The sequence below is a fragment of the Dipodomys spectabilis genome, unplaced genomic scaffold, assembly GCF_019054845.1.
Source record: "Dipodomys spectabilis isolate Male_0828 unplaced genomic scaffold, ASM1905484v1 ptg000639l, whole genome shotgun sequence".
Classification (NCBI taxonomy): domain Eukaryota; kingdom Metazoa; phylum Chordata; class Mammalia; order Rodentia; family Heteromyidae; genus Dipodomys; species Dipodomys spectabilis.
Window position 1 is genome coordinate 117,819 of NW_024871316.1, and position 27,332 is coordinate 145,150.

The window sequence follows — 27,332 nt, forward strand, 5'->3', positions numbered from 1 at the left end:
GGGCACTTTGGCTCCTGTGGATCAGATGGAGGAGGCCGGGCTGCGATCTGAGTTCTGGTAGTTATCTCTCCTTATAGGTGGCTTTTTCCCCCAGCTCAACCTGGCAATAAAAGGACCATATTCCAGCCCTGCACCCCAGGCCTCCTCATCCGCTCACAGACGCCCGCAGCCCCCTGCCCTGCACCCCAGGCCTCCTCATCTACTCACAGAAGCCCGCAGCCCCCTGCCCTGCACCCCAGGCCTCCTCGTCCACTCAGATGCCCACATCCCCCTGCCCTGCACCCAAGGCCTCCTCGTCCACTCAGATGCCCACACCCCCCTGCCCTGCACCCCAGGCCTCCTCATCCACTCACAGATGCCCGCAGTCCCCTGCCCTGCACCCCAGGCTTCCTCATCCACTCATAGATACCCGCAGCCCCCTGCCCTGCACCCCAGGCCTCCTCATCCACTCAGATGCCCGCAGCCCCCTGCCCTGCACCCCAGGCCTCCTCATCCACTCACAGACGCCCGCAGCCCCCTGCCCTGCACCCCAGGCTTCCTCATCCACTCATAGATACCCGCAGCCCCCTGCCCTGTACCCCAGGCCTCCTCGTCCACTCAGATGCCCGCAGCCCCCTGCCCTGCACCCCAGGCCTCAGGCCTCTTCATCCACTCAGGGATATCTATAGGGGAGGGCAGTGTACCATGTCCTCTGGAAACAGTGGCAAATGGGAGACCAAACCCCATTTCCAGCCTGTTAAAACCCATGCAATTCCCCTTGCCCAGGGAAATGCAATTTTCTTAAGAGCTCAGCTTTGAACTTAAAGGCTATTTCTCCCTGTGGCAACTGTGGCATGAGTCCCTTTAGGAATGCGTCTCTGCATCATGGCCAGAACTAACACACGTACAGCTTTTATCAGGTGTTTTGGACCAAAAACCACCTGATACTTAAGATCAGTGGCTGAAAGACCACAATTTATAGAAGTGCTACACTTAGAAGCCCACAGCTCGAGGAGCCGTGGTGCCACATCCAGCTCCATCTGTCCATCTGGCTCAGGGGTGGGGTGTGCTGGGCAGAGAAGGCTAGGCCAGCCACAACCTTAGCCCCAAAGGATAGCTACAAGGACAGGAAACTGATGTAACCATCACTGATTAGCCCCAGCTCTTTGTCTTTGGTGGGGCTGGGGACTGAACTCAGGGCCTTGAGTTTGCTAGCAGACACATCAACCTTTCTGTTCAGGTAGGGTGGAAAGTCCCCTTTTTGCCCATGGCCCACCTACCTACCGCCTTCCAGAGCTGGGACTACAGGTGTGTGGCACCACACCCAGCTGACTGAGCTGGGATCTCCCTAACTTCTTGCCCAGGCTGGCCTGAATCGTGTTCTTCCTGGTCTCCACCTCCTGAGTAGCTGGGTTTACAGGCATGAGCCCCCATGCCCAGCCTGCAAGTGCCTGTGGAGTCTGAGGAGGAAAGGCACGACTTCAGAGTCGAGGTTGACTTCCTAACAAGACAATCATCCCTTGGGGTTCGGTGAGCCGGGCTAGGGGGTCACGCTGGCCCCGTGAGAGGGAAGCGTTGGGTCCAGTTCTTCCCTCATTCCCAAGTTTAAATGGCCTGGAAAGGGGACGTTACAGATATTGGTGAAGGAAGGGCCAACCACAAAAGCTACCCCTGCTGCCGAGAGACGGGCAGACAGACGGACGGCTGCACCAGTTCTGACCCGAAGTGAAGGCCCATGCTGGGTGCGGCACACCAGCTGCGTCCAGTCTGCCCTCGGGCTTGCCTTCCCACGGCGTCTCCTCTCACAACCTGAACAAGGTTACTAGTGAGCGAGCTTACTGGCTGTGCCTGGTTTGTTACTTCTGCATACTGTGAGCCACATTAAAAAACACTCAAGAACAAAGTGGTAAACATTTCCGTAGAGGACTTTATTTACTTTTATATGGACCACTTAAATTAGAAGGCTGAAAGGTAAAAATATATTTTACAATCAAAGAAAATCTGGACACGGGCTGCCTCCACGTAACCAGAAACACAAAGTTCTGAGAATCATCCCCACAGAGCTGTCTCCACCCACGCCAGCATGCCCACAGAGGACACGAGGGGCCTGGAGAGGGCATGGGCAGCCCCGAGCCATACAACATACTGCTCTCACAGTCATCCTTCACACGGGGAGAAGCCACACAGATGCCAGATGAGCCCAGACTAACCATCCAGCAACGGCTGTGAAAATATACCAGCCTCAACTTTGCAGACCGCTGGCCACAGTGGAATAAGCTGATGGGCTGCTCCCCTCCAGTGTCCCATGCAGCTTTGTTAACGACCGTGTCTTCAAACACGGCAGGAGCGATAAGGAGATCCAGAGAGGGCCAGTGACTGGGCTGGAGCCTTCTGCATCTGCCCCAGTGCACGGGCCCGGACCAGGAGCTAGGAGCCATCTGCGTCTGCCCCAGTCTGCTGTGGTCTCTGCCTTCCAAGTGTGACCACCTTTCATCCAAACCAGACACAGGACAGAAGATGAACAAGTACCTCCCCTCCCGGGACAGGCCAGGACAACACAAAACAAAGGAGAAAAGAGTCTCATTGAATTAAAGGTCTTATAAAATGTGATCTTTCTCAATCTTAAAAAAATAAAGTGTTCATGAAAAAAGGGAAGAGACTGTGGTAAGTTCAGTCTGAAATCTATCTTAAAACCATCACTCTCTCCTATGCAGGTGCCCACAAGAGCTGCCTTGGTGGGCACCGTGATGGCTGCTCCCAGTTGGCAGCTGGCACCAAGGGATGCTTTTCCAGGACCCTCCTCAGAACCATGCCGAGACGCACTCAGGCACCCAGCAACATTAAGGCAGACGCTGGCACTGCAGCCACACCAGAAACCTCCAGCCCCTCCCACACCATGTCTGCTGACTGCCTGGAAAGGTCCACTTTGCCCAACACGTCACCTACTCAAGAGCCTGACAGGGGACTTCCAGCGACCAGGGCTCAAGCGAGTACCCCATCCTACTTCACAAACATTGGTGTCTCCCCCCCACCCCCCCCGTCCCCGGGAAAGCAAAGCACTCGGTACCTCCACCCACACTCCTCCAGGGATACAAAAATAAATATTTATGAATAATATTATCTGACAAAAAGCACCTCCACAGGTGGCAGAAAGCAGGATTTTCCAGCTGACATTAAAACTTGCCCTATATTTTTAGGGGGGGGAAAGACTGAAATTCCAGTGCTAACTTCCTTACTCTAATTCTTCCACGAGGTACCTTCCTGCCAGTCAGTCAGCATTGTCTCCAAAGGCTGGGGGCAAACACTCAGAAGAACGAGAAGCAACTACAATTTTATGTCGAACCACAACACACACACATATCGATGCTTGCTAGCTTTCCCCTGGCGTGCGTACTCAACACATCACTGAGAAAGCTCTCACGGTTCTGAGTCTCACAATGAGGTGTCACCTGCACTGTCCCTAAACCTTGAGTCTGCAGCCAGAACACAGGTCAGAAAGTCTGACCCACAGTAACCAGGAGTCAGGTGTGGTGACCTGCAGTAACCAGGGGTTAGGGTGTGGACACCTCTAGCCTCTGCAAAGTCTAAACTGTGAGCAGGTGCTGGTTTCGGTCACCCAGACCGAGCTACATGTACATGGCACACAGCGTCTCCTTACACGGGTCAGCAGTAGCCACAATGCCTGAATACTTTAGAAAGCACAGTGCTACATCTGTCCCTTTGCCGGACTCCAGGCACTGTGGCAAGAAGCCCTCGGGCTAACTCCAGACAAATGGGAGGGAACAGCAGGAGACAGGCAGCGGGTAGACAGGCAAGCTGGCAGGCAGGGACTCCTGCCCCAGGCTCCCTTCACACTGGCGGTCTGGACACGTGCTGCACCCACCAGCAAAGCTATGGCTGAGGCCTGGCTGACGGCAAGGTGAGCTTGGCGGGGCGGCCTGCCAGCTATGGCTAGAAAGCACAGCTCAATGGCCCAGGACTCAGTGACAAAGTAGTTCATGTTCACAAAGAATGTCAGGAAGGACATGAGCTCTCAACACAACCCACAAGTCAGTAAACAAATTCTGAGCGCCTTAACCACATCTGTCTCAATTTGTCAGAATAACCCCATGCCATTCAACCCAAAAGGACACTATAACTTCTAATGCCCTGGCAGAGGAGGCCGCTTTCCAAAACAGTGTGAAGAGGGGAAACGGGTCTCCAAGCAACAGGAGCACAGGCCTGCGGTGTGCCCGTGCCACCATCAGTAACCCAGACAAGGGGGGGAGCCGCCTCACCCCACCCATGGCCCCGAGGGCTGCTAGCAAGGGAAAACCCACATGCATCCCAAAACAGGTGGGGAGGGGCGGCACACATGTCCAAGGAGGGAGCACATGGGTGGTCTTTCATAGGAATCGTGTTGGGCCTGACCCTGGGAACCCTGGGAGGACAGGTCCCAAGGCCGGTGGTGGGAGGTGCAGGCCGAGGCAGCCTAGGACTCCTCGCCCATCTGCAACAGGGAGTTGATGGCAGCGCCCTTGTTCCCTCTCTGGGCTTCCAGCACAGAGCGGATCACCTCCTTGTCCATGTTGGGAAACATGTCCTGGATAGCCTTCAGGTCCTCCTCGTTACAGCGGGGCTGGGCGGTTACCGCAGGTGGGGGCATGGCCACCGGCACCATGCCAGGGCTGCAGACCGCAGGCATCCCTGCAAACAAAAGATCGACTCTGGTAAAAGCAGCAGCAGAGTAAACACCAATCCTGCAAGCACACCAGGAAGCCAGGACCTGGGTGGCCACCACAGTGGGATGAGCCTCCTCCTGACACACTCTCCAGACATGCTCTGCAGCTCTGTCCTATCTCCCCCATGCTACCACCCATCACAGACACCAAGATAAAAACGCAGGGACCACAGCTGACCCCTCAGAGCCTTGGGACACACCATGGACCTGAGTAGGTCCTGGGAACTGGCCAGCCAGTTCATGCTCATTCATCCCATACTTCAAAGCTGGAGTCTAATATCTTCATACTCTAGAACATACTACCACAGCAAAGCAAGGATATCACTACCACTTTGGGTGCCTATACTGGTAAGGAGGAGAAACCACAGCAGAGATCCAGGGTGGGAGGGGGGGTTGGGGAGGGGGCAGGTGGGTGGGGGGGAGGGGGCTGGGAGGGGGCAGGCGGGGCGGGGGGAAGGGGGCGGGGGTGCATACTGATAAACACGATACACATGAAAAAAAACAACAAAAAATACCACAAGAAATTGCTCACAGAATCACAAAAAAGCCAGTTGTCTTCAGTGGGTCAGAACCACTGAGCATGGTCAGCTGCAGGGTCAGTAGGTCAGGCAAGAGACACATGGGCATACAGGACTGTCACAAGCCATGTGAGCTTGGCTGGCAGCAGGGCCAGTCTACACGGGCTCCCGGCAGAGCTATGCACTATGTGGGATACAGGGGACACAGAAGAGACATAGGCACAAGCAACCAAGAGGAGTCTGACAGGCCTGGACTGCTCACACGCACACCCCGTCAGCACCCAAAGAGAACACAGGAAGTAAAGCACTGAGCAACCAAGAATCACAGAATTCCTACTTGAATTCCTCCCTAAAAACTTTCAGACATGGGCTGGGAAGGCAGCTCAGTGATGGGAGTGCTTGCCTTGCATGCCACGGGGTCCTCAGTACCTCGATTCCTCAGTACCACATGAGCAGAAAAAGCCAGAAGTGGTGCTGTGGCTCTAGTGCTAGAGCACTAGCCTTGAGCTGAAGAGGTTAACAGCAGCACCCAGGCCCAGAGTTCAGATTCCACAACCGACAAAAAAAAAACACCTTTCAGACACTACTTCCTTAAATTCATGAACAGCACTCTAAATGTGGCCTGCATATGCTCAGGGAGAGTTTCTCTCCGAACTAAATATAAAGGACCCCAATGGCAGCTGAACATCATCTTCCAGGCCGGCACAAAGTGAAATGGGAAAAAGGACCCAGAAGCTATTGGCACTGGGCAGAGTGGCTGCAGGTGCAGACACAGCTGCATGCTTTCCTGCCCTAGCACCTCCACCCAAGCTGCCCCTCTATGGGGCAGGGCTCACGAAAGCCACCACCTACAGTCCTCCACTGGTACCAACACCTCCTGGCCGACTGTCTCTGAGACGGCTGTCATACACAGGAAGGGCATGTCACCACAGTCCATGATGGCAGGTCTTTCAGCAACAAAGGGAAAGGAAACCACATGGTAGCTACACGTGGCTTCCTTTCACAGAGAACGACAGGTGGCAGGCTGCTGGCCTAGGTCCTCAGCAACAGTCTCTCCTGGGTTGGACATGGTGCCCACACGCCAGAAGCATCTACCCCTGCAGCTACCACATGAGGAGAGGTGCTTATCTGCAGCCAGGCCAGGCTGGTTCCTATCATCTGCCACGCAAACTCCTTCTCTCGAGCACTCATACCATCAGCACAAAAAAGGGCAGAGTGATATGGACCTCACTGCTTGGATGAACACTGACCTCACAGCAACTGCCCGGAACACACACAGAAGCGCACGCGCGCGCGCACACACACACAGAGAAAAGGTGTGACTCTAGTAGCTGAAGGCCATGAGATTGTTCCTATGCAGAAGACATGCACAGGGCAAAGTCCTGCCACAGAACAAAGTCCATAGGGCATACAAAGGGCCACCGGTGTTGCCCGCAGCCTGGGCTCAGTGTGGAGCTAAAAGAACGCTCCTTATCATGTCACATTTCAGAGGTTTCAAATCAGTGGACTCAAACACAAAGGAGCAAAAAGGAACAAATTCCAAGCAAAGGTGGGGGAGCTAACAAAAACCCAGTGTTATTTCAATACTGGCATTTGCACAGTTTAAGACAGCAAGTGACGTGGAGCTAGATGTGCGTTTCCTTGTGAGGGAGATGGCAATGACTGTCCACGCAGGCCTCCTCTCCCACGGGTGCTGGTCACAGTGCAGGCGTTAGGGATAAAGGAGGGGCCTTACTTTCATGCCTGTGGAGCACGGACATATCAGCCACAGTGCGTGAACAACTGGCTTCTGGGCAGAGGACAGCAGATCTGCCCACTTGCCCGAAACAGATCACTCTACAGAGGCCTGTGGAGACACGGAGGCCCGGGAAGAAGGAAATGTTAATTTGTAGCCACCGTGGGAGGCCCTGCCAACACCAGTGAGTGTGGGCCCTGAGCCTGCAGGTACCAGAGCATCTACCAGAGGTCCAGCTGGGAGATGCCAGCTTTCCACATGCCATGGGGGGAAAGGAAGCAACACTAGTGCCGATGATCACAACTGAACAAGACCAGTCCTTCCCAAGCGGAAGGCTCTCAGCCTTCTGATGTCTCACTCCCGAGGCCTCGTGGAACCCGGTCACACCGGTGACCTCGTCGAGCCTGATCACGCCCATGACCTCGTGAAGCCTGATCATACCCATGACCTCGTGGAGACTGATCACACCCATGACCTCGTGGAGCCTGATCACACCTCTGATCTTGTGGAGACTGATCTGATCACACTGATGACCTTATGGAGCCTGGTCACACTCCTCTGACCTCGTGGAGCCTGGTCACACCTCTGACCTCGTGGAGCCTGGTCACACCTCTGACCTCATGGACTGGTCACACCGATGACCTCGTGGAAACTAAGTCACACCCATGACCTCTTGGAGCCTGGTCACACTGATGACCTTGTGGAGACTGATCACACGGATGACCTCATGGAGCCTGGTCACACCGATGACCTCGTGGAGCCTGGTCATACCCATGACCTCGTGGAGCCTGATCACACTGATGACCTCGTGGAGCCTGATCACACTGATGACCTCGTGGAGTCTGGTCACACTGATGACCTCTTGGACCCTGGTCACACCCATGACCTCGTAGAGCCTGATCACACTGATGACCTCGTGGAGTCTGGTCACACTGATGACCTCTTGGAGCCTGGTCACACCGATGACCTCATGGAGCCTGGTCATACCAATGACCTCGTGGAGCCTGGTCACACTAATGACCTCTTAGAGCCTGGTCACTCCTCTGACCTCGTGGAGCCTGATCACACTGATGACCTCGTGGAGCCTGATCACACTGATGACCTCGTGGAGCCTGGTCATACCCATGACCTCGTGGAGCCTGATCACACCTCTGACCTTGTGGAGCCTGGTCACACCCATGACCTCGTGGAGCCTGATCACACTAATGACCTCGTGGAGCCTGATCACACCTCTGACCTCGTGGAGCCTGATCACACCTCTGACCTCGTGGAGCCTGGTCACACTGATGACCTCGTGGAGCCTGGTCACACCAATGACCTCGTGGAGCCTGGTCACACCGATGACCTCATGGAGTCTGGTCACACCGATGACCTCGTGGAGCCTGATCACACTGATGACCTCGTGGAGCCTGGTCACACTGATGACCTCATGGAGCCTGGTCACACTGATGACCTCGTGGAGCCTGGTCACACTGATGACCTCATGGAACCTGGTCACACTAATGACCTCTTGGAGCCTGGTCACACCCATGACCTCATGGAGCCTGGTCACACTGATGACCTCGTGGAGCCTGATCACACCTCTGACCTTGTGGAGCCTGGTCACACCCATGACCTCGTGGAGCCTGATCACACTAATGACCTCTTGGAGCCTGGTCACTCCTCTGACCTCGTGGAGCCTGGTCACTCCTCTGACCTCGTGGAGCCTGGTCACACCTCTGACCTCGTGGAGCCTGGTCATACTGATGACCCTCGTGAAGCCTGGTCACATCTCTGACCCTTGTGGAAGCTGGTCATATCTCTGACATAGTGGTCATCTTCTGAAGTCTAGAAAAGGGACTATCAGAGGCCCCTAAGTGAATGTGCAGCCACTTCTGACCAGACACACACACAAGGACAGTCCAGGGTCACCTCAGGCTATACACTGCCTACTGGGCACAAGAGCAAGTATGGGTTGAGGGGCTTCAGGACCTGCCCAGGAAGGTAGCCTCTCAGTTCCTGCCACAAGTCTATAGGACTCATCCCACTGACCACTCACTCACAGAAGCACACACACTGGCCTCCCACCATGCACCTCACACTTATGCCCTGCTGTCCTACCATAGCTCACACACACACACGCACTGGCCTCCCACCATGCACAGAGTGCACACACACACACACACACACACACACACACACAAAATACACATCCACTGGCCTCTCACCACATAGAGCACACACACACTGGCCTCCCACCACACACACACAACACACACATGTGCACAGGCCTCCCACCACACACACACACACACGCACGTGCACTGGCCTCCCACCATGTGTGCACACACACAAGCACTGGCCTCCCACCACACACACACACACACACACACACACACACACTGGCCTCCCACCACATATAGCGCACACACACACACGTGCACTGGCCTCCCGCCACATATAGCACACACACACACACACACACGTGCACTGGCCTCCCGCCACATATAGCACACACACACACACACACGTGCACTGGCCTCCCGCCACATATAGCACACACACACACACACACACACACACACACTGGCCTCCCACCACATATAGCACACACACACACACACACGTGCACTGGCCTCCCACCACATATAGCACACACACACACACACACACACACACGTGCACTGGCCTCCCACCACATATAGCACACACACACACACACGTGCACTGGCCTCCCACCACATATAGCACACACACACACACGTGCACTGGCCTCCCACCACATATAGCACACACACACACACACACACACGTGCACTGGCCTCCCACCACATATAGCACACACACACACACACACACACGTGCACTGGCCTCCCACCACATATAGCACACACACACACACACACACTGACCTCCCACCACATATAGCACACACACACACACACACTGACCTCCCACCACATATAGCACACACACACACACACACACACACACACACACGTGCACTGGCCTCCCACCACATATAGCACACACACACACACACACACGTGCACTGGCCTCCCACCACATATAGCACACACACACACACACACACACGTGCACTGGCCTCCCACCACATATAGCACACACACACACACACACACACACACACACACACACACTGGCCTCCCACCACATATAGCACACACACACACACACGTGCACTGGCCTCCCACCACATATAGCACACACACACACACACACACACACGTGCACTGGCCTCCCACCACATATAGCACACACACACACACTGGCCTCCCACCACATATAGCACACACACACACACACTGGCCTCCCACCACATATAGCACACACACACACACACACACACACTGGCCTCCCACCACATATAGCACACACACACACACATGCACTGGCCTCCCACCACATATAGCACACACACACACACACATACTGACCTCCCACCACATATAGCACACACACACACACACGTGCACTGGCCTCCCACCACATATAGCACACACACACACACACACACACACGTGCACTGGCCTCCCACCACATATAGCACACACACACACACACACACGTGCACTGGCCTCCCACCACATATAGCACACACACACACACACACACACACACATACACACACTGGCCTCCCACCACGCACGCACGCAAACACATTACTGAGTCCTTCACAAGAGAACAAACTCCAAAACACAAAACATCACCTGAACTAAGGTGTGGCTCAAGCTCTGCATTTTCCAGAAGGCAGGTAAGGAGCAGGAATGCGTTGGCAAACATGCACTTGGTGAGTCAACCTTGATAAGAAAAGCCTGATTTCAACGTGTGACTCCCCAGGGGGCCATGGCTGATGTGGCAGCCTCCGGTGGTCTCTGCGCTGAACACACCCGCACACTCCACCACAAACATTCAGGAATTATGGGACTTGAGGGAAACGGGCATCAACTTTCAATGAGTCCCCAAGTTGTGTTAACCTTCCAAGCACCAAGATTATTTTAACAGTTCAAAGGCTGATTATCCTCTCGTGGACGCTCCACTCATGGAAACGAGAGCTCCTGGGAGGCACCACTGACACCAGGGTAGAAACAGAAGGTGCGCTAGATGGGCGGGGCTTCTGTCCCACCAGAGCTGGAAAGTTCTCAAAGAACACAGGACATCTCAAGAGGACAAATTCCAGCCTGAAGGGCTCTGGCCAAACTGGGGTCACTGAGTGACAAAATAAATAATGTAGTAAGCTGTAGCCCTGAGTACAAAACAAACCTGAGCCCACACCGCTAGTCAATAGTGGGCAGCTCCATCTCATGAGAACCAAGTGGTAGCCACGACCTTGAACCTGATCTCAAGGGCAGATACAAAAGGTGTTTCTGGGACCAAGTCTACCATTATGTCGAGGTACGCCACCCCCTCCCTCTGAATACGAAGAGGTAGGCAGCCAGAAAGGCCAGCAGCTCCTTGGTGACAGTGGACACACTCATACACAAGGCAGAGAAGGGCACCACAGCCTTGGGACAGGGAACCACAGGGCCTGCTCACCCCAACTCCAGACTGAGCCCCTCCACAGGGCAAGTAGGGAGCAGCCTGGAGGCCCTGAACCAATGCCTGATGTGGGCGTTGTCCTGTGCTGTGGCTGAGTCCTCGTATAGAAAACCTACACCAGGAGCCTGGGGGGGGGGGGGGGGGGGGGGGAGGGTGAGCGGAGGAGAAGGGAAGGCCGGGCACCAGAGGCCACAATCTTCAAAGGTTCTGGCAAAACCTTCTTTTCTCTTTCTGGAAATGTTTCTTTAAGTAGGAGACTATTTCAAACTTACAAATGTATGTCAAAAGAAAAGTTCAAAGTCTCTGTTTTTTAAAGAAATCTTCCCTAAGATATACATCCTAGAGAAAACTTTAAAAGCATATAGAAAATTAAGGACAGGAACCAGAAACAGGTCAGTAGCTTCTGTCTCTATGTGGAAGTTGACTATTGACCAATACTTCTTGGTATTCATAACTGAACTGGACAGAACTGTATACCCCCAAAATGATAGGCTCAAATCCTGACCTCAAGGCCTGTGAAGAGCCTTGAGCTTATTTAGATCTAGATTTTTTTTTTTTGTGCCCACACTGTGGCTTGAACTTGGGACCTGAGCTCGGTCCCACAGCTTTTTCACTCAAGATTGGAGTTCTACCAGTTTGCCACAGCTCTACTTCCAAATGCCTTTATAGAAGTAGGGTGTTTGGGCTGGGAAGGTGGCTCAGTGGTAGAGTGCTTATCTTGCATGCATGAGGCCCTGGGTTCGATTCCTTGGTACCACATAAGCAGAAAAAGTAGGAAGTGGTGCTATGGCTCAAGTGGTAGAGTGCTAGCTTTGACCTGAAGAGCTGAGGGACAGTGCCGAGGTCCAGAGTTCAGGCCCCACAACTGGCAAAAAAAAAAAAGAGTAGGATGTTTGTGGAGATCCTTAAGCTAGGACAAGGCCATGCAGCGGGCCCTGGTCTAATGACAGGAGAGGACAAAGACACAGAAAGAAGAGGGATGACCCCATGGAAACAGAGAGAAAGATTGGGGCAGTGTGGCCACAAGCCAAGAAATGCTAAAGGCTCCGGAATGAGAAGAGGCAGGAAGGACCAAAACTCAAGAGTTTCAAGAGGAATCACAGCACTGACACTGAGACACCACAATACCTTTTCCTTCAGACTTCCGCCTCAAGATAACCTAACGAACACCATTTAACATGCTGGACAGAACACTGCACTCTTCAGATAGCAAGGCTGTCCCAGAATGAAACCCACAAAACTGGAGAGCTGCTCTCCAGGGACGCAGTCCCATCTGAACTCAAGACCCTGTCGCTGCATCTGACAGGTCACCAACCTGTTGGAGCCTCACAGAAGCACCACACCCCTGCTGAGGCCTCTTCCCACTGGTTAAAGTCTTCTCCAGCACTCTGGATGGCCACACTGCCTTCTGGTTTATGGGTCATCCTGCCCCATCTCCATGAACTGGTTTTCCTCTTGACTGCCGATCACATAGCCCTATGGGTCTGGTGACTTCCTAGTACTTCCCTCAGCGGAGTTCTACCTTTGACGGCAGGCAGCTCCACAGACAGAAAACCTCAGCATGGCACAGCCTGAAGCATGCTCCACCCGCTCCAGTCCAGGCCTTGATTCCTGGGTGTGGCCTTGGGGTGGGGGCAGCGGATGATGAGCCTCTGCACTTCAAGTGCCCACACTGGTAGGCCACCAGTGTGTCTGCCCTTCCAGGCCCAGGGCGCACCCACACTTAGCACCCATAGCTGAAGGCCACACCTTACGACCTCACACAACTCCTGCCCCATAAACCTGACCACTGCCCTGGCCTTTTTCACTTTGGGGCATCAGGACCACCAGGCTGAGCTGGACCATGACAGAGAACCTGCCTTGGCATCTTTGGTTAAGACTGTGGGCCAGACTGTCCTGATGGCTAATGCCTGAAAATACAAATTTTCAACCATCTTATATGTTACAACAATTAGGCATATGCATAAAAAATTAAAATGTAACAACTCTGCTTTTAGAAGCATCTTCGGGGGGAGGGGGGGTCAAATCCGTACACAATTCTGCACTAGCTCCAGCCCCACGGGAGTGCGTGGAGGTCCCTCCTGCATCCCACTCTGCCCCAGAGCCTGCCACTATGGCCGGCCGCAGCAGCACATACCTGCAATGGGCACATAGCCAACGCCCTGCTGGTACACGGTTGGCATCAGGACCACAGGCTGGGGCGGGATCATCATGGCAGCCGGCAGGGACTGAAACACACAAGACAACGTTGCAGCCAGAAGGACCTGCCACACGTCATCACGGCATTCCTTCTAGTCTCACCACAAGTGTCCTGGCCAGAGCCCAGACCCAAGACAGAATCTCAGCATGGGTGTGGTCATCCCACCCACACCAGCCCCACATACTTCACCTCAGCTGGAAACCTGAACTGAAAGGTGGTACAGACATGACCACAGCTATTGTAATGTGATCAAGAGAACAGGACTTAACAAGACCCACTCAAGGCCTGAGCGGCTCATGCCTAGAACCTCAGCTCTTGGGGGAGGGTCACCATTAGAGACCACATGGGCAAAAAGTCACTAGGATCCCATCTTGACAAGTGAGCCAGTTTTGGTAAATGTGCCTATTAATTGCAGCTACACCAGAGGCACAACTAGCAGGACCCTGGTTCCGGGTTGGTTCTAGGAAAACACCTGAGCCTCTTATCTGAAAAATAACTAAATAAAAAACATGTACATTTAAGTGTACATTTTAAGGTCTGTTTTATGAGAGAAACTGACTCAACATCAGCATTTCTTATACTAGTCTTAGATTTTAGTTCAAAGGATTTATTGCAGATGAAGTAGTTCTGGACTACGCAGGAATGTCTGCTAGAAACACACAGTGAGCCTAGAACTTGCTCTGAGCTCAGCACGGAGAGCAGGGAGGGATGGATTTGCAGGCTCAGCACACGCCCTCCACGCCCAGAGCATGACTTTTTTCTTTCTGCATACATCAGTTGTAGGATTCCATTGTGACATTTCTGCTCATGTATGTATTTTTATGTATTCCAAATCAATCTCAGGTCACCCTTTCTCTTTCTTATCCTCTTCTCCACTTCACAAACCAGTTTTTAACACATTTCATGCTTCTAATTTTACACCTGCAAACAAACTACTTCAACCATATTCATCAGAGGCTTACATTCGTTACCATTAAGAGAAAAGTCCCTGGTGACACAGCAATGATGGGAGTCCTGGCCCTAATCGTGCCTCTTGATGACCTCCCCAAGGGCCCCAGAGCTGCAGCCGCTCTGAGGACAGGGGTAGGTGGGAAGTAGACACTTGACATACTAGGCCCACTGCCCGACACAGCCAGACTAGTGTCCACAACCCGGGGTCAGCGGGCCCCAAAGTTGTGACCAGTCACTGCCTCAGAAGGCCCCAAGCTTGGGTCACACACTAGGCCCTGCCCACATCCCAGGTCCTAGCTAGCTGCCACATCACTACCTTACACAGCTCAAGCTCAAGGGCAGAGCCTAACAAGAAAGTAGAGTCACACCTCCCATGAGGCCAGTAACAGGGCGGGGCCTGCCCACCTCCCAGACAGACAGATGGTGGGGGCTGGCACTTACCGTGTAGGACATAACCAGGTTGATCATGCCCTCCTTATCATCACCCTGCCTCCCACTCAGGCTGTACCACTCATCCTCCACCTGGCCCTGCTTCAGGGACTCAGGGATGGTGATGTGGGTCCAGGCAATGCGGTCATCCATGGAGAAGGCTCGCTGGGAGAGGGAAGGAACAGTCACAACCTGTGGTGTCCTGTCATGGCATTGCGCTGTAGGCCCCACCACAGCCTCGGCAGCATGGGTACTCCTGCCAGCCCCCCTCAAGGCCCCCATGAAACCACCATTTCAGCAGTCTGCGAGACACAGGGCCCCTCTTCTGCAGTCCCCATGGGGGGTGGGCGGGGATGGGCCTGAGAACGGGGAAGGAAGTATTTCTGATGCCGCTATCCTCAACTTGTGCCTGCCCCAGGAATGCCCACTCGCCCACGGTTGCTCCCAGGCCTCACGGACACACTCCTGAACCTCCAGCCACCATCTCAAGTCCCAAGCACAGAAGGTACAAGACGAGGAGGAAGGAAACATGGGGAGCCACCAGAGCCCCAACATCCTCCTGTATGCTCCAATTCTTCCAAGGGTCACAGAAGGAAGAGGGAGGAGGGACAGGAAGAGAGAAATGGTGAGTAAGAGGCCAAGGAAAGAGGGCAAGGGAAAGCTGCGCCCTCCTGGCCAAGCTGCTTACACTCCAGGTCCTATTTGGCCCTGGTGGCCCTTATTCCTCCCAGCTTGCACTCAGGCCTCGGGAGACATGTGAAGCCCAAACCCAGCTTCCCATGAGCCTCCTGCCGCCACTTGACCATCCAATAGCCCCTCAGAAATGTTTTCCAGCCCCTGCTGATAAGCAAGCGTACTACTGGTGGGCCTATGGCTCATGCCAGCAAGAACAATGCTCTTGCTTGAAAGTGAACCTATCCAGAACAGCAAGAAGGGACACATCCACTCTCTGGGCAGAGTTCACAGATTTTGTGTCATTTGTGATGTTTTCAAATGGAGGCTGTTAGAACTGAGAGCAAGGGGTGCGGCCCCAGCTCACACAACCAGAACTGAATGGACGGGAAGGGGGGGGGGGCCTGGAGGGGGGCTCACACAACCGGTAACACGCAGAGCACAGGCAGGTCTAAGCCTCACAAGCAGCCTCCAACGGCTGTCAGGTGGGTCAGCCGGGCTCACATGTGGCCTCCATGGCACTGGAGGCCCCTCACCTCATCAAAGATCTCAAGGTAGAAAGAGTCCACGCCTGGGGGCACGGTGCACTGGATGACCCTGCCCCAGCGAGGGTTCTTGGCGCCGTTGTGGGCTGTGGGCGTCTCGTACACTGCGTGACCCAGGCGCAGACGGCAGTAGGGGTCCATGCGGGTCATACCGTAATTCTTTGCCAACTTTGCCTGAAATAAAGCCAGACTCAGACAAATGATGGGCCCACCGCCAGAGGGAAAGGCATGCACCACCACAGCCGCCTGTCTCCTTGAGCCGCGCCCTGCCAGTCCCCAGGGGAGTTACAGTCACTGTGTTCCAGGACGAGGGGACGGTCAGCTATCATCACTGGTAGACTCACACACTCTGGGAGACAGAACCAGAGCCACTTCAACAGAACGCAGCCGCAACAAGTACCTCACTGCGGCTTTCACACAGCTGTCAGCAGGAAGCTGTTGGGGTGTGCAAGCTGGGTGGAGCTGCTGCCCGCCGGGCCAGTGCTGTCTAGCTGGCCATGGACCGGGGCAGTGCTGTCGACCTGGCCATGGGCCGGGCCAGTCTCTTCAGCAGCCTCAAGAGCCATGGAACCTATCCTTACAAGGGAACAAGGCCCAACATGGAGCTCACACCCACCAACTCTCGTTACAATTATTTTAAGCAGATCCCTGGGAAATCAGGAATATGTTTCACACATTCTTTTTTAGCATCAGACGTTCTGGGTAAAACTGGAATCATTTGTCCACATGGGAAAACCTGCTGTACCTGCTGAAATACACTCTCTCTGCCTGAGCACAGCCTGTCCCCTCTCCTCCCCAACCCATGCCAGCCTCCACAGGAAGGGGAGTCTGACACTCACCTGCACCACGGTGATGCTGAGGCGCCCCACGGTCCCCAGTGCCCCTCCGTACTGCAGCTGCTGGGCTGCCTGGGCATCTAGCTGGATCTGCTGCTGCTGCTGTGTAGGCGTGATACGGAGAAAGTCCTGGGGGAGCTCACCGATGTACACCTGCAGGCAGGGAGCAGAGACAGGAGACTGAGCAACCCCACGGCACCACCCTACACGCTTAAGACCAGGGCCTACCAGAGCCCAGTCGGCTTGCTCTCCTCCCACCCCACTCCCATGTCCTCACAGGCCCAGACCACCCTCAGCTTCAGTCTCTCCAAAAATAAAAAGGTCCAAGAAATACGGGACTCTGTCCCCAATAGGAACTGTCTCATCTGAGGTGTTCAAAGGCAAACCAGAGTCCTCTGAACGCTCAGAACACTAAAACCCATTCTGACCCCTCAGAAAGGCTTGCTCTGGGATGTGTCGGCTCTCATGTGCTCCAGTCTGTGAATCACTGGGTAAATGAGACAGCACTCTGAAATCTAAAGTTATCTGGCAAGTACTCTGTCCTGGTAATCTTCAAAATGCAGCTCAAGTTCAAGAGTGCCTCAGAACAATATAAGAAGCAGACTCAAAAGACTTCACTGCTCTGCTTTTTGCCTCCCACCTAACCCTGCTGACCAGCCTGTCCAACCTTGATAGGGGTTCAGAGGGACACCTAAAATGCTGGGCCCAGAACTGGAGGCAGACGGTCCTCAGAGCAAGGCCCAGAGCATGAATCTTGCATGGTCCCTCAAAGATTAGAGGAAAGCTTCACAAGAAAACCAGAGAGTTATCAAAGCCAAAGGTGAGCCAAGCCTCCTAGAGGTGACCCTAGCCAAAGCTCCTATCCCAGAGGAGCAGAGGAGCAGAGTCCCACATAGGAAATGCAACCACACAGATGAGCAGAGCCCACACCAGGGAGCGTGGTCACACAGACAAGCACAGTCCACACTAAGGAGTGTGATCACACAGACCAGCAGAGTTCACACCAGGGAGTGTGATCACACAGATGAGCAGAGTTCACACCAGGGAGTGTGATCACACAGACGAGCAGAGTTCACACCAGGGAGTGTGATCACACAGACGAGCAGAGTTCACACCAGGGAGCATGATCACACAGACTGGCAGAGCCCATACCAGGGAGCATGATCACACAGACGAGCAGAGTTCACACCAGGGAGTGTGATCACACAGATGAGCAGAGTTCACACCAGGGAGCATGATCACACAGACTGGCAGAGCCCATACCAGGGAGCATGATCACACAGACGAGCAGAGTTCACACCAGGGAGTGTGATCACACAGACGAGCAGAGTTCACACCAGGGAGCATGATCACACAGACTGGCAGAGCCCATACCAGGGAGCATGATCACACAGACGAGCAGAGTTCACACCAGGGAGTGTGATCACACAGATGAGCAGAGTTCACACCAGGGAGTGTGACCACACAGACCAGCCGAGTTCACACCAGGGAGTGTGATCACACAGACGAGCAGAGTTCACACCAGGGAGTGTGATCACATAGACCAGCCAAGTTCACACCAAGGAGTGTGATCACTCAGACCAGCCGAGTTCACACCAGGGAGCATGACCACATGGACGGGCAGAGCCCACATGAGGACCTACCAGGGAGCGGGGCTACACAGACAAGTGCCCAATCACGGTACCCAACAGCTGTGCGGCAAAGCCCCACTGCAAGCAGCAGGCCTGTCTGGGAACCAAGGCGGGGGCCCAGGTCCCAAGGGTGATTAGGGACCCCTGGGCGTGAGCACTGTCTGCAGGGACACTGGCCCTAAGTGAGGCACCAAGAGAACTGCTCCTAGGCCGAGCACAGAACCAGAGGGTCCTGTATGGGAAATGTTCACACCAGAAACAGCTGATGAACCCTGCCAGGCCCAAACACCCAAGTGGAAGCCTGGCTGCGGCAGGCCTGGCACCTCACCTGACACCCTGCTCCCTCCCGCAGCAGCGTGCGCGTACACCTCAAAGGAAACCCGGCAGCATGGACAGGAGCCCTGGCAGGCCCTGACTGAAAGCTGCTGCAGGAACACGCGCGCCTAGGGGCTGCGACCCCAGCCGCCTCCACAGCACTCATTCCCCTCGGCTTCCAAAGGAAGCCAGGCAGGCTGCCAGAAGGTTCTACAAGTTGTTTGGTTCCCAACATGCTAGGAAGCTCCTCTCCCCGGGCCCTCAGTCGCTGCTTTCAAAGGTCTGGGATGGGCTGGCTCCTCTCCATCTTGCCACCTGTGCCCCTGGTTCGGAGAACACTCACAGCCCTCACGCCTCTGGCCCAGCCCCCGCTTACGGACACCCCCAGGAAAGGGCACCTGTGAGGGCCCAGCCTCTCGGGAACAGCACTTCCTCGGCTGTGTCACACAGGCTGCCAGTCCACGTGAAGAGTCTTGAAAAGGGCTGACACAAGACGCCACACGCCAGCTCCTTCTAATGGCAGCCGGCTCACACAGGTGCGAGGCCAGCAGAGCTCACACCCCTCTGGCTCTGCTCACCACCAACACACTGTCGGCACAGACATTCCCACGACAACAAGGTCTTAGGTTAACACACAAATCACATTCCCACTCATTTAACTAAAAAACAAATACCCGCACCCCTAATGCCATGCACTATAGCTCTGGGGGTAGAGAGGAGAATGGCCGAGGACACGCTCAGCGGTGTCCCAGTGAGGGCCAGGGAGGCTGCTGTCGCTGTGGGGCAGGAAGGCCATGGCTGGCCTTCGCCCCTTGTGAGTACAGCCTCTCGGCAGCAGGCTTCCAGTAGAGAATGGAGCCACTTCTTAATGGGGGCAAATTCTATCAGAAGACCCAATGTGTTATGCTTCAACCAGAATGTAGCCATGGGGCTACAAATAGGAAGGTTTTAACAATGTGGGCTAAAGAAAATGACTGGGAAGGCTAAATGAGACACAGGAAGGCGCAGAGCGCCTCAGCGTATCTGTTTCTCAAATACAGAATTCTTCTTAGATCAGAAGTAGTTTAGTAGAAAAAATTTCACTTTACCTTAAAGGGCAGAGGAAGCCAACACAGCCAGAACCAAACCATCACAAACTTGTTATGCAACCAACACACAGTGTCGGCAGGAGGAGAAAGACAAGTCTGGCTGCTGTTGCAAGTCCCAGAAGATTTCTCAACTTGAGATTCAATTTGTCTAAACGAGGACATGTTTCTACACTTCAAAAGCAACCACTGTTAACAAAACAAAATAATGTCTCACAAGCCGCAGCACAATACAGGTTAGGGTGCCCTCCTACAATGTCAGTCACAGTACCTGAAAATGTCACTGATAAAACAGGCATTTTTAAAATTCAGTTCTAATTCTAAAACGTCTGTTTTCCTTGCCATAATGAAGGAAATGTTGGGCTCTGTGAAGAATACATTCTTTAACATGGCTCAAAAACAGGAATCTAGCCAGGTGCCAGTTGCTCACACCTGTAATTCTAGCTATTCAAGGGGCTAGGATCTGAGACTCATGGTCCAAAGCCATCCCTGGCAGGAAATTCTATAAGACTCTTATCTTCAATTAACCACCAAAGGCCAGATTGGAGCTATAGCTCAAGTGGTAGAATGCTAACCTTGAGCACAGAAGCTCAGGGTCATTGTCCAGGCCCTGAGTTCAAGCCCCAGGACATTCAGACACACATACAAAACCAGGTATATAAAAAGAAAATAAAAATCTTGATAACAGATACATAGGAATGTTTTTTTAGAGTTCTGCTCAAAGATGAACCTGACCAATACTAGCAAAAAACTTAGAAGCTCATGAAAGCCCCACAGTTCCATTTCCAGGTAGCACCCCTGTAGAAACACCCAAAAGTAGCCAAGCACAGGGGCTCACACCTACAATCCCAGCTACTTCAGAAGTTCAAGGCCAATACAGGCAAATGCTTCTTGAGACTCCATCTCAATTAATAAAAAGTTGGGCAAGGTTACATGAGCCTGTCATTCCAGCTATACAGGAACTTTAAGTGGGAGGATTTCAGTCTAGGTTGGCTCCAGGCAAAAAAATGAGACCCTATCCAGAAAACACCTAAAACAAAGGGATAGAAAATGTGGCTCAAAGTGGTGAAGTATTTACCTAGCCAGCACAAGGGCCCTGAGCTCAAACCCCAGACACACACGCACGCACGCACGCACGCACGCACGCACACACGCGCGCGTGCGCGCGCGCCAGGCACCCGTAATCCTGGTTATTCAGGAGGCTTAGACCTGGTTCAAAGCCAGACCAGGCAGCAAAAGTCCAGGAGACTCTTATCTCCAATTAACCACTCAGAATAAAAAGCCAGAAGTAGAACTGTGGACCAAGTAATAGACTGCTATCCTTAAGGGAAAAAATTTTAAGGGCAGTGTCCAGTCCCTGAGTACTGGCACTCAGAGGTATCGTTGCCTGGGAAGAGGAACAGCCACTCACACAGACCCATGAAGCCCTGGAAAGGAGTAAAGACCCAAGGACACCCCCAGGACCCCGACCCAGGACAAGGGCTGGGCAGGCAAGAGACTCGCACTTGGCTCTGCCTGGCACCTGACTGCACTTAAGAGTGGGAACAAGCACAGGAGGGAGCAATTATCACATGATCCCAACATGCTTCCAAGACAGAACCTGTAGGACCTCCTGACAAGGGTGAGGGTGGGGGTCATCAGAAGGCTTTTAGCCTAGGCAACATGAAGGAAGGACTTGCCTTTGTGTCTGGAGCATTCTACAGAAAGGCAAGTGCTGCTGGATATGAGTCTAGAACAAAGGAAGAGGTGGGAGGGGGCAGTCACTATGGACTATTTGTGGAAATGTAAAGCTATGGCACTGGTGACAGTCCAGAGGGGACATGAGAGAAACCAGCTGAGCAGAGGCAGAGTCTGCTGCACTGGTGCCAAGGCTGGGGGCAACCTTCCAGGGCCAGAGCTCACGGGCAACACTCAACACAGAGTTGCTGCTACCTGCACAACAACCCTTCCCTGCCTAAGGCCCCCATCTTCCCTGCACACAGCAACACTGCAGAGTGACATCAAAGCCAAAACTGATACAGGGGACCTAGCCACAGTTTGTGAGAAATGAAAAATAACTCATAAAGACCCAGAAGTGCACCTGCTTCATGGTATTTTTTATGGGTCAGGCCTGAAGCAAGCACTTCCTACACATAAATTTAGCCCATCTTCAACATGAGCCCCAAGAATGGCTTCATGAAGGGTGACAGCCCAAAGCTAGAGAACTGTCACTGTACTTGAAGCCTCACATAATGTATATCAAAAACTGAAGTGGAAGTGAAGTAATGACATTGGAGACACACCAGAAGAGGGTTTCAAAGGCAGGAGGAAGGAAGATGGCAGGGCAAACCTTCAGTAGACAGAGAAACAACTGTCAACATTACACACACACACACAGAGCACCAATAGCCCTCAGGAGTTTCAATAAGGCGTGTGCAATGAGGAACTGAGTGTGTGAAGCACCAAGAGTCAAGGGAGGAACTTAAGTGAGACATGGGAACAGTAAGACAAGAAAGCCAACCTAAGCAAGCACTGGACTGCACAAAAACAACGCTGCTCCTTGTAGAAGCCTCCACAGGAAGGTAGAAGCTACCACATCACACACCACACCCAGCCAAGATGCGACCCAAAGGTCTCCAGGCTTGCATTACCCAGTGAGACAAGACCAGTGACTTCCTTCAGAGCCTCATAATGCCAAATGTTAAAAAAAAAAAAAGAAAGAAAGAAAGAAAAAGAAATACACCAAGCATTTCCCAAACCAGTAGAAAATACACTATTAAACTGAGTTTTCACAACCTATGTTTAATAAATAAAAAAGGGATAAAGTAGGAAAATAAAAGCACAAGTGATTGAAACACAGATACGTGTATATGTGTCTATAACTACAAAAAAGGGCAAGCTAATACGTTTCAGCAAAAAGAGAAAAACTAGAATTTCTTAGATTTGACTTTTTTTAATACAATCATATGCTGTAGATGATGAATTTTAAACAGAAATGTTGAGCAAAATGTGAAGAGAAACCACCATCAGATAAATACTCTGAAAGGAAGATACAGAAACTATACTAGTACCAAAAAAAAGCAAAAAGTGAGGCCCGTAAGGTCAGCACCTGGTGACCAGTCTTATTTGCAGGAAGGGGCAGCAATGCTAGGCTTGTATGTACAATGCACAAGTAGCGTGGCCTCTGAATCCAGCAAAGACCTTCACAGACTAACACCACCTAGGGGCCAACTGGTGGGTAACCCATCTGCCTGCGAGCATATCAACAGGCAGGGGCTGAGAGGGGGCTGACTGACAGCGAAGGTCCATAAGGTCACTCCACAAAAGAAAGCCAGCAACAAAAGAAAATCAACTCTGTCCTCTTCCTGCTAAGTAAGGAGCACATATTTTACTCTACCTTTACAAACTGTGCCCGCTCTGCTGATGGCAGGAAAGCTTATCTTCACCAACAGTCCCAGTTAGGAAATGGCCCTTGCCATCCCACCTGCCAGACTCCACAGGACACAGGCTGATGAAGAAGGCCAGCGGGTAAAGCTGTCCTTGGCACAGACTTCAGAATCTCCTGCATGTGTTTCTGTGTTTCCCCAGAGAAGCAGGGGCTCTAAGTCACTTACTATAGGAATCCAATAGGTGCTTAAAAAAATCTGTGGACTAGGTAGAAAAGGGTGATACTGTTTATCTCAGTGCTGCCACAGTCCCTTGAGTGTAACAGAATAAGCAGGGATATAGTACTTATTATCACACCCTAGCAAAATTTAGAGCTCTACTATACCCTAACAAATTGGCCAAGAAGTTTCTGCAAGTTTTGGTGAACCTAGAGGGCTACGGGAAGGTCCCTCTGTGTGAAGCAGCTAATGGAAAGGGCGGAAACTGAAGCGGGTATGCAAAAAGCATCAGAAACTGCTCTGACCAAAGCTCCTGGGCCAGATCCAGCTGCACACAGCCCAAGGACCTTCTATCTGTAAGACACACTGCCCGCAGCCCAAGCAGTCTTCCTCTCCGCCTTACCACACCCCACACGCTTGATCCCCTCCAAGTGCGAGTTTGAATGCACTGCCTCAAAAAGGTTTACCCAACCCACACAACGCTCACACAGCACCCAATCCCTAAGGAAGACCACACACCTGATGTGATTGTCAATCACTAGTACATCTGAGTTGTCACTTGCAGCCCTTTGTCCCTGTGGTTCACTATGACACGGCTGCCCACATACCACGCATGGTCATTCACTCTGCTGAATGGCTAAGTCACACAACCCAAGCAGAACTGGAGATCCGGTCCCTGATGACATAGCCTTAGAGCCTGAGCCCAAGCCCAAGGTTACTGTTCTGAACGTGTCTGCCTAGAATGTGGGTGGCACAGGACATAGGGAAAGTCAGACTCAACAGCAGGACCTGGACACCTCACATCCTACAAGTCTGAACAGTACCTGACGCTCTCAGTAACTCATCACAGACAAAGGTTATGCCAGCTCTGCATAGGCACAGCATCAGTTTCTCTCAGCAACAGGAAAGGCAAAGCTCAGTGGATTGCTCAATTCACGCCAAACACTTAGTTCACTGTTGTGTGAATTCAAACTGGGTCTCAGATTGGAAGGGAGCGGGAAGGGATGTGAGGGGATGAATTCCTAGACCACCCAGCTGGACAGGAAGGGGCTACCCCGCCTGGCCAGGTGCCCACTGCTGTGTGGAAGCCATGGCACAGGAAAGTTGTCTCCCTTCCTCTCTGGCTGCTTAGTTCTCTGGGGTGGGGTGGAGATGGAGAGGGACACAGCAGGCGCTGGAGGCGCCACACACCAAGTGTCTCAGGAGACTGGCTCTGAAGCCCTCGGAAAAGACACCTTAAGAAAGGTGTGCTAGGAGTCCCGTGTGTGTGGGGGGGGGGGGGGGGGTTGCAACGCAGGGTAGAGCGAGGGGTCCTGGCTCGGCGCGCCCCGCGGCCGGCATCTATGCGGGAAGGCTCCCACGCTCCACCTCCACAAGACCCGACGGGCCCGGGCGGCGTCGGGACGGAGGAAGCCTCACCTGGGGGCGGGCGCGACAGGGACCCCGTCCCCGTCCCGGGGACGCCGGGGGGGGGGGGGGGCGGGCCCACGCGGGGCCTCCCGCACCGCTCGACGCCCAGGGGGTCCCGCCTCCCCGCGGCCGCGGCTCCCGGCCCTGACTCCCGGCCCCCAGCCCCGGCTCCCGGCTCCGGGCTCCCGACCCCGACCCCGGCCCCGGCCCCGACCCCGACCCCGGCCCCGGCTCCCGCCCCGGCCCCAGCCCCGGCTCCCGGCCCCGGCCCCGGCCCCGACCCCGACCCCTGCCCCGGCCCCGACCCCGGCCCCAGCCCTGGCTCCCGGCCCCGACCCCGGCCCCAGCCCCGGCTCCCGGCCCCGGCCCCGGCCCCGACCCCTGCCCCGGCCCCGACCCCGGCCCCAGCCCTGGCTCCCGCCCCGGCCCCGGCCCCGCTCCCGCCCCGGCCCCGGCCCCGCTCCCGCCCCGGCCCCGGCCCCGGCCCCGCTCCCGCCCCGGCCCCGGCCCCGCTCCCGCCCCGGCCCCGGCCCCGACCCCTGCCCCGGCCCCGGCCCCGGCCCCGCTCCCGCCCCGGCCCCGGCCCCGGCCCCGGCCCCAGCCCCGGCCCCGCTCCCACCCCGGCCCCGGCCCCGGCCCCGGCCCCTGCCCCGGCCCCGCTCCCGCCCCGGCCCCCGGTCCCGGCCCCGGCCCCGCTCCCGCCCCGGCCCCGGCCCCGCTCCCGCCCCGGCCCCGGCCCCGGCCCCGACCCCGACCCCTGTCCCTGCCCCGGCCCCGCTCCCGCCCCGGCCCCGCTCCCGCCCCGGCCCCGGCCCCGGCCCCGGCCCCGGCCCCGCTCCCGCCCCGGCCCCGGCCCCGGCCCCGGCCCCGGCCCCGCTCCCGCCCCGGCCCCGGCCCCGGCCCCGCTCCCGCCCCGGCCCCGGCCCCGGCCCCGGCCCCGGCCCCGACCCCGACCCCTGCCCCGGCCCCGGCCCCGCTCCCGCCCCGGCCCCGGCCCCGCTCCCGCCCCGGCCCCGGGCCCGGCCCCGACCCCGGCCCCGGCCCCAGCCCCGGCCCCGACCCCTGTCCCTGCCCCGGCCCCGCTCCCGCCCCGGCCCCGGCCCCGCTCCCGCCCCGGCCCCCGGGCGAGGCCGGCGGGACTGAGGGGTCGGTGCCGGCCGCGCCCGCGCTGAGGAGAAGCCGGGCCCGAGGCCGCCCCGCCGCCCCGCCGCCCGGAGGCCTCACCGGCCCGCGCTGCGTGCTGACGGTGGTCGCCATGGTGCCGCGGCGGCCCCCGGGCCTCGTCGACCCCTCCGCGCCGCGCCGCGCCGGACGAGCTCTTCCGCCCCCGCCGGAGCCGCCTCGCCGACGTCGGCCTCCGGGAAGCTGCGCCGCCCCAGTCAGCTGACAGCCGCCCCGGTTCTCCCCGGGCGCATGCGCCCCACCCGCCCCAGCCCGTGCCGCGCACGCGCGCTCCCGGCTCGGAGGGGCGGGGCCAGGCCCTTGGCGGGCGCCTGCGCAATCGCGCTCTTCTGGACCCGGGCGTTTCGGCGAAATGGCTCCGGACCCGCTGTCTGCGCGTGCGCAAGTGCGCCGAAGGCAGTCCAGCGGGGCGGCGGTGGACGGACCAGCGCCCGCAGGCGCGGGAGAAGGGAGAGGGAGAGAACTGCGGGGTCGGAGGAGGAGACGTCTGGCTGCGGGGTCGGAGGCGTGGTTCGGGTGGGAGAGCGCCAGGCGCCGAGTTCGAGTCCCGTCCGCGAACAACGGAGAAAAGAAGGCAGTAAAGCCGACGGTCACCCGCGAGCCCCACCCCGGGGCCCGGGGGAAGAGCGTGTATCTAAATTGTGGGGCTGAGCTCGGGCCTGGGCTGCCCCGCAGGCTGCCACCCCTAGGCCACCGCGCCACCTCCGGCTTCCGGCTGGTTCCTGAGCCCGAAGGGTCTCCGGGCCCGGCCTGCCCCGGCCCGGCCCTGCCCGCCCCGTCCTCGGGTCTCAGCCCTGCCCGCCCCGGCCCGCCCCGTCCTCGGGTCTCAGCCTGGCCCGCCCCGGCCCGCCCCGTCCTCGGGTCTCAGCCCTGCCTGCCCTGCCCGCCCCGTCCTCGGGTCTCAGCCTGGCCCGCCCCGGCCCGCCCCGTCCTCGGGTCTCAGCCCTGCCTGCCCTGCCCGCCCCGTCCTGGGGTCTCAGCCCTGCCTGCCCGGCCCGCCC

At 55.7% G+C, this 27,332-nt stretch overlaps 1 protein-coding gene across 1 annotated transcript; it reads right to left on the reverse strand.

Moving 5' to 3' along the window:
* Positions 1-1,886: 1,886 nt before the first annotated feature.
* LOC122101204 (toll interacting protein) lies at positions 1,887-26,509 on the reverse strand. Its single transcript, XM_042671541.1, has 6 exons — positions 26,374-26,509; positions 17,128-17,277; positions 16,280-16,462; positions 15,084-15,236; positions 13,629-13,719; positions 1,887-4,665 (listed from the first exon to the last, which is right to left on the reverse strand). The coding sequence occupies exons 1-6, from the start codon at positions 26,404-26,406 to the stop codon at positions 4,451-4,453; spliced, it is 825 nt and encodes a 274-aa protein (XP_042527475.1). The 5' UTR covers positions 26,407-26,509; the 3' UTR covers positions 1,887-4,450.
* Between the last annotated feature and the right edge of the window lie 823 nt (positions 26,510-27,332).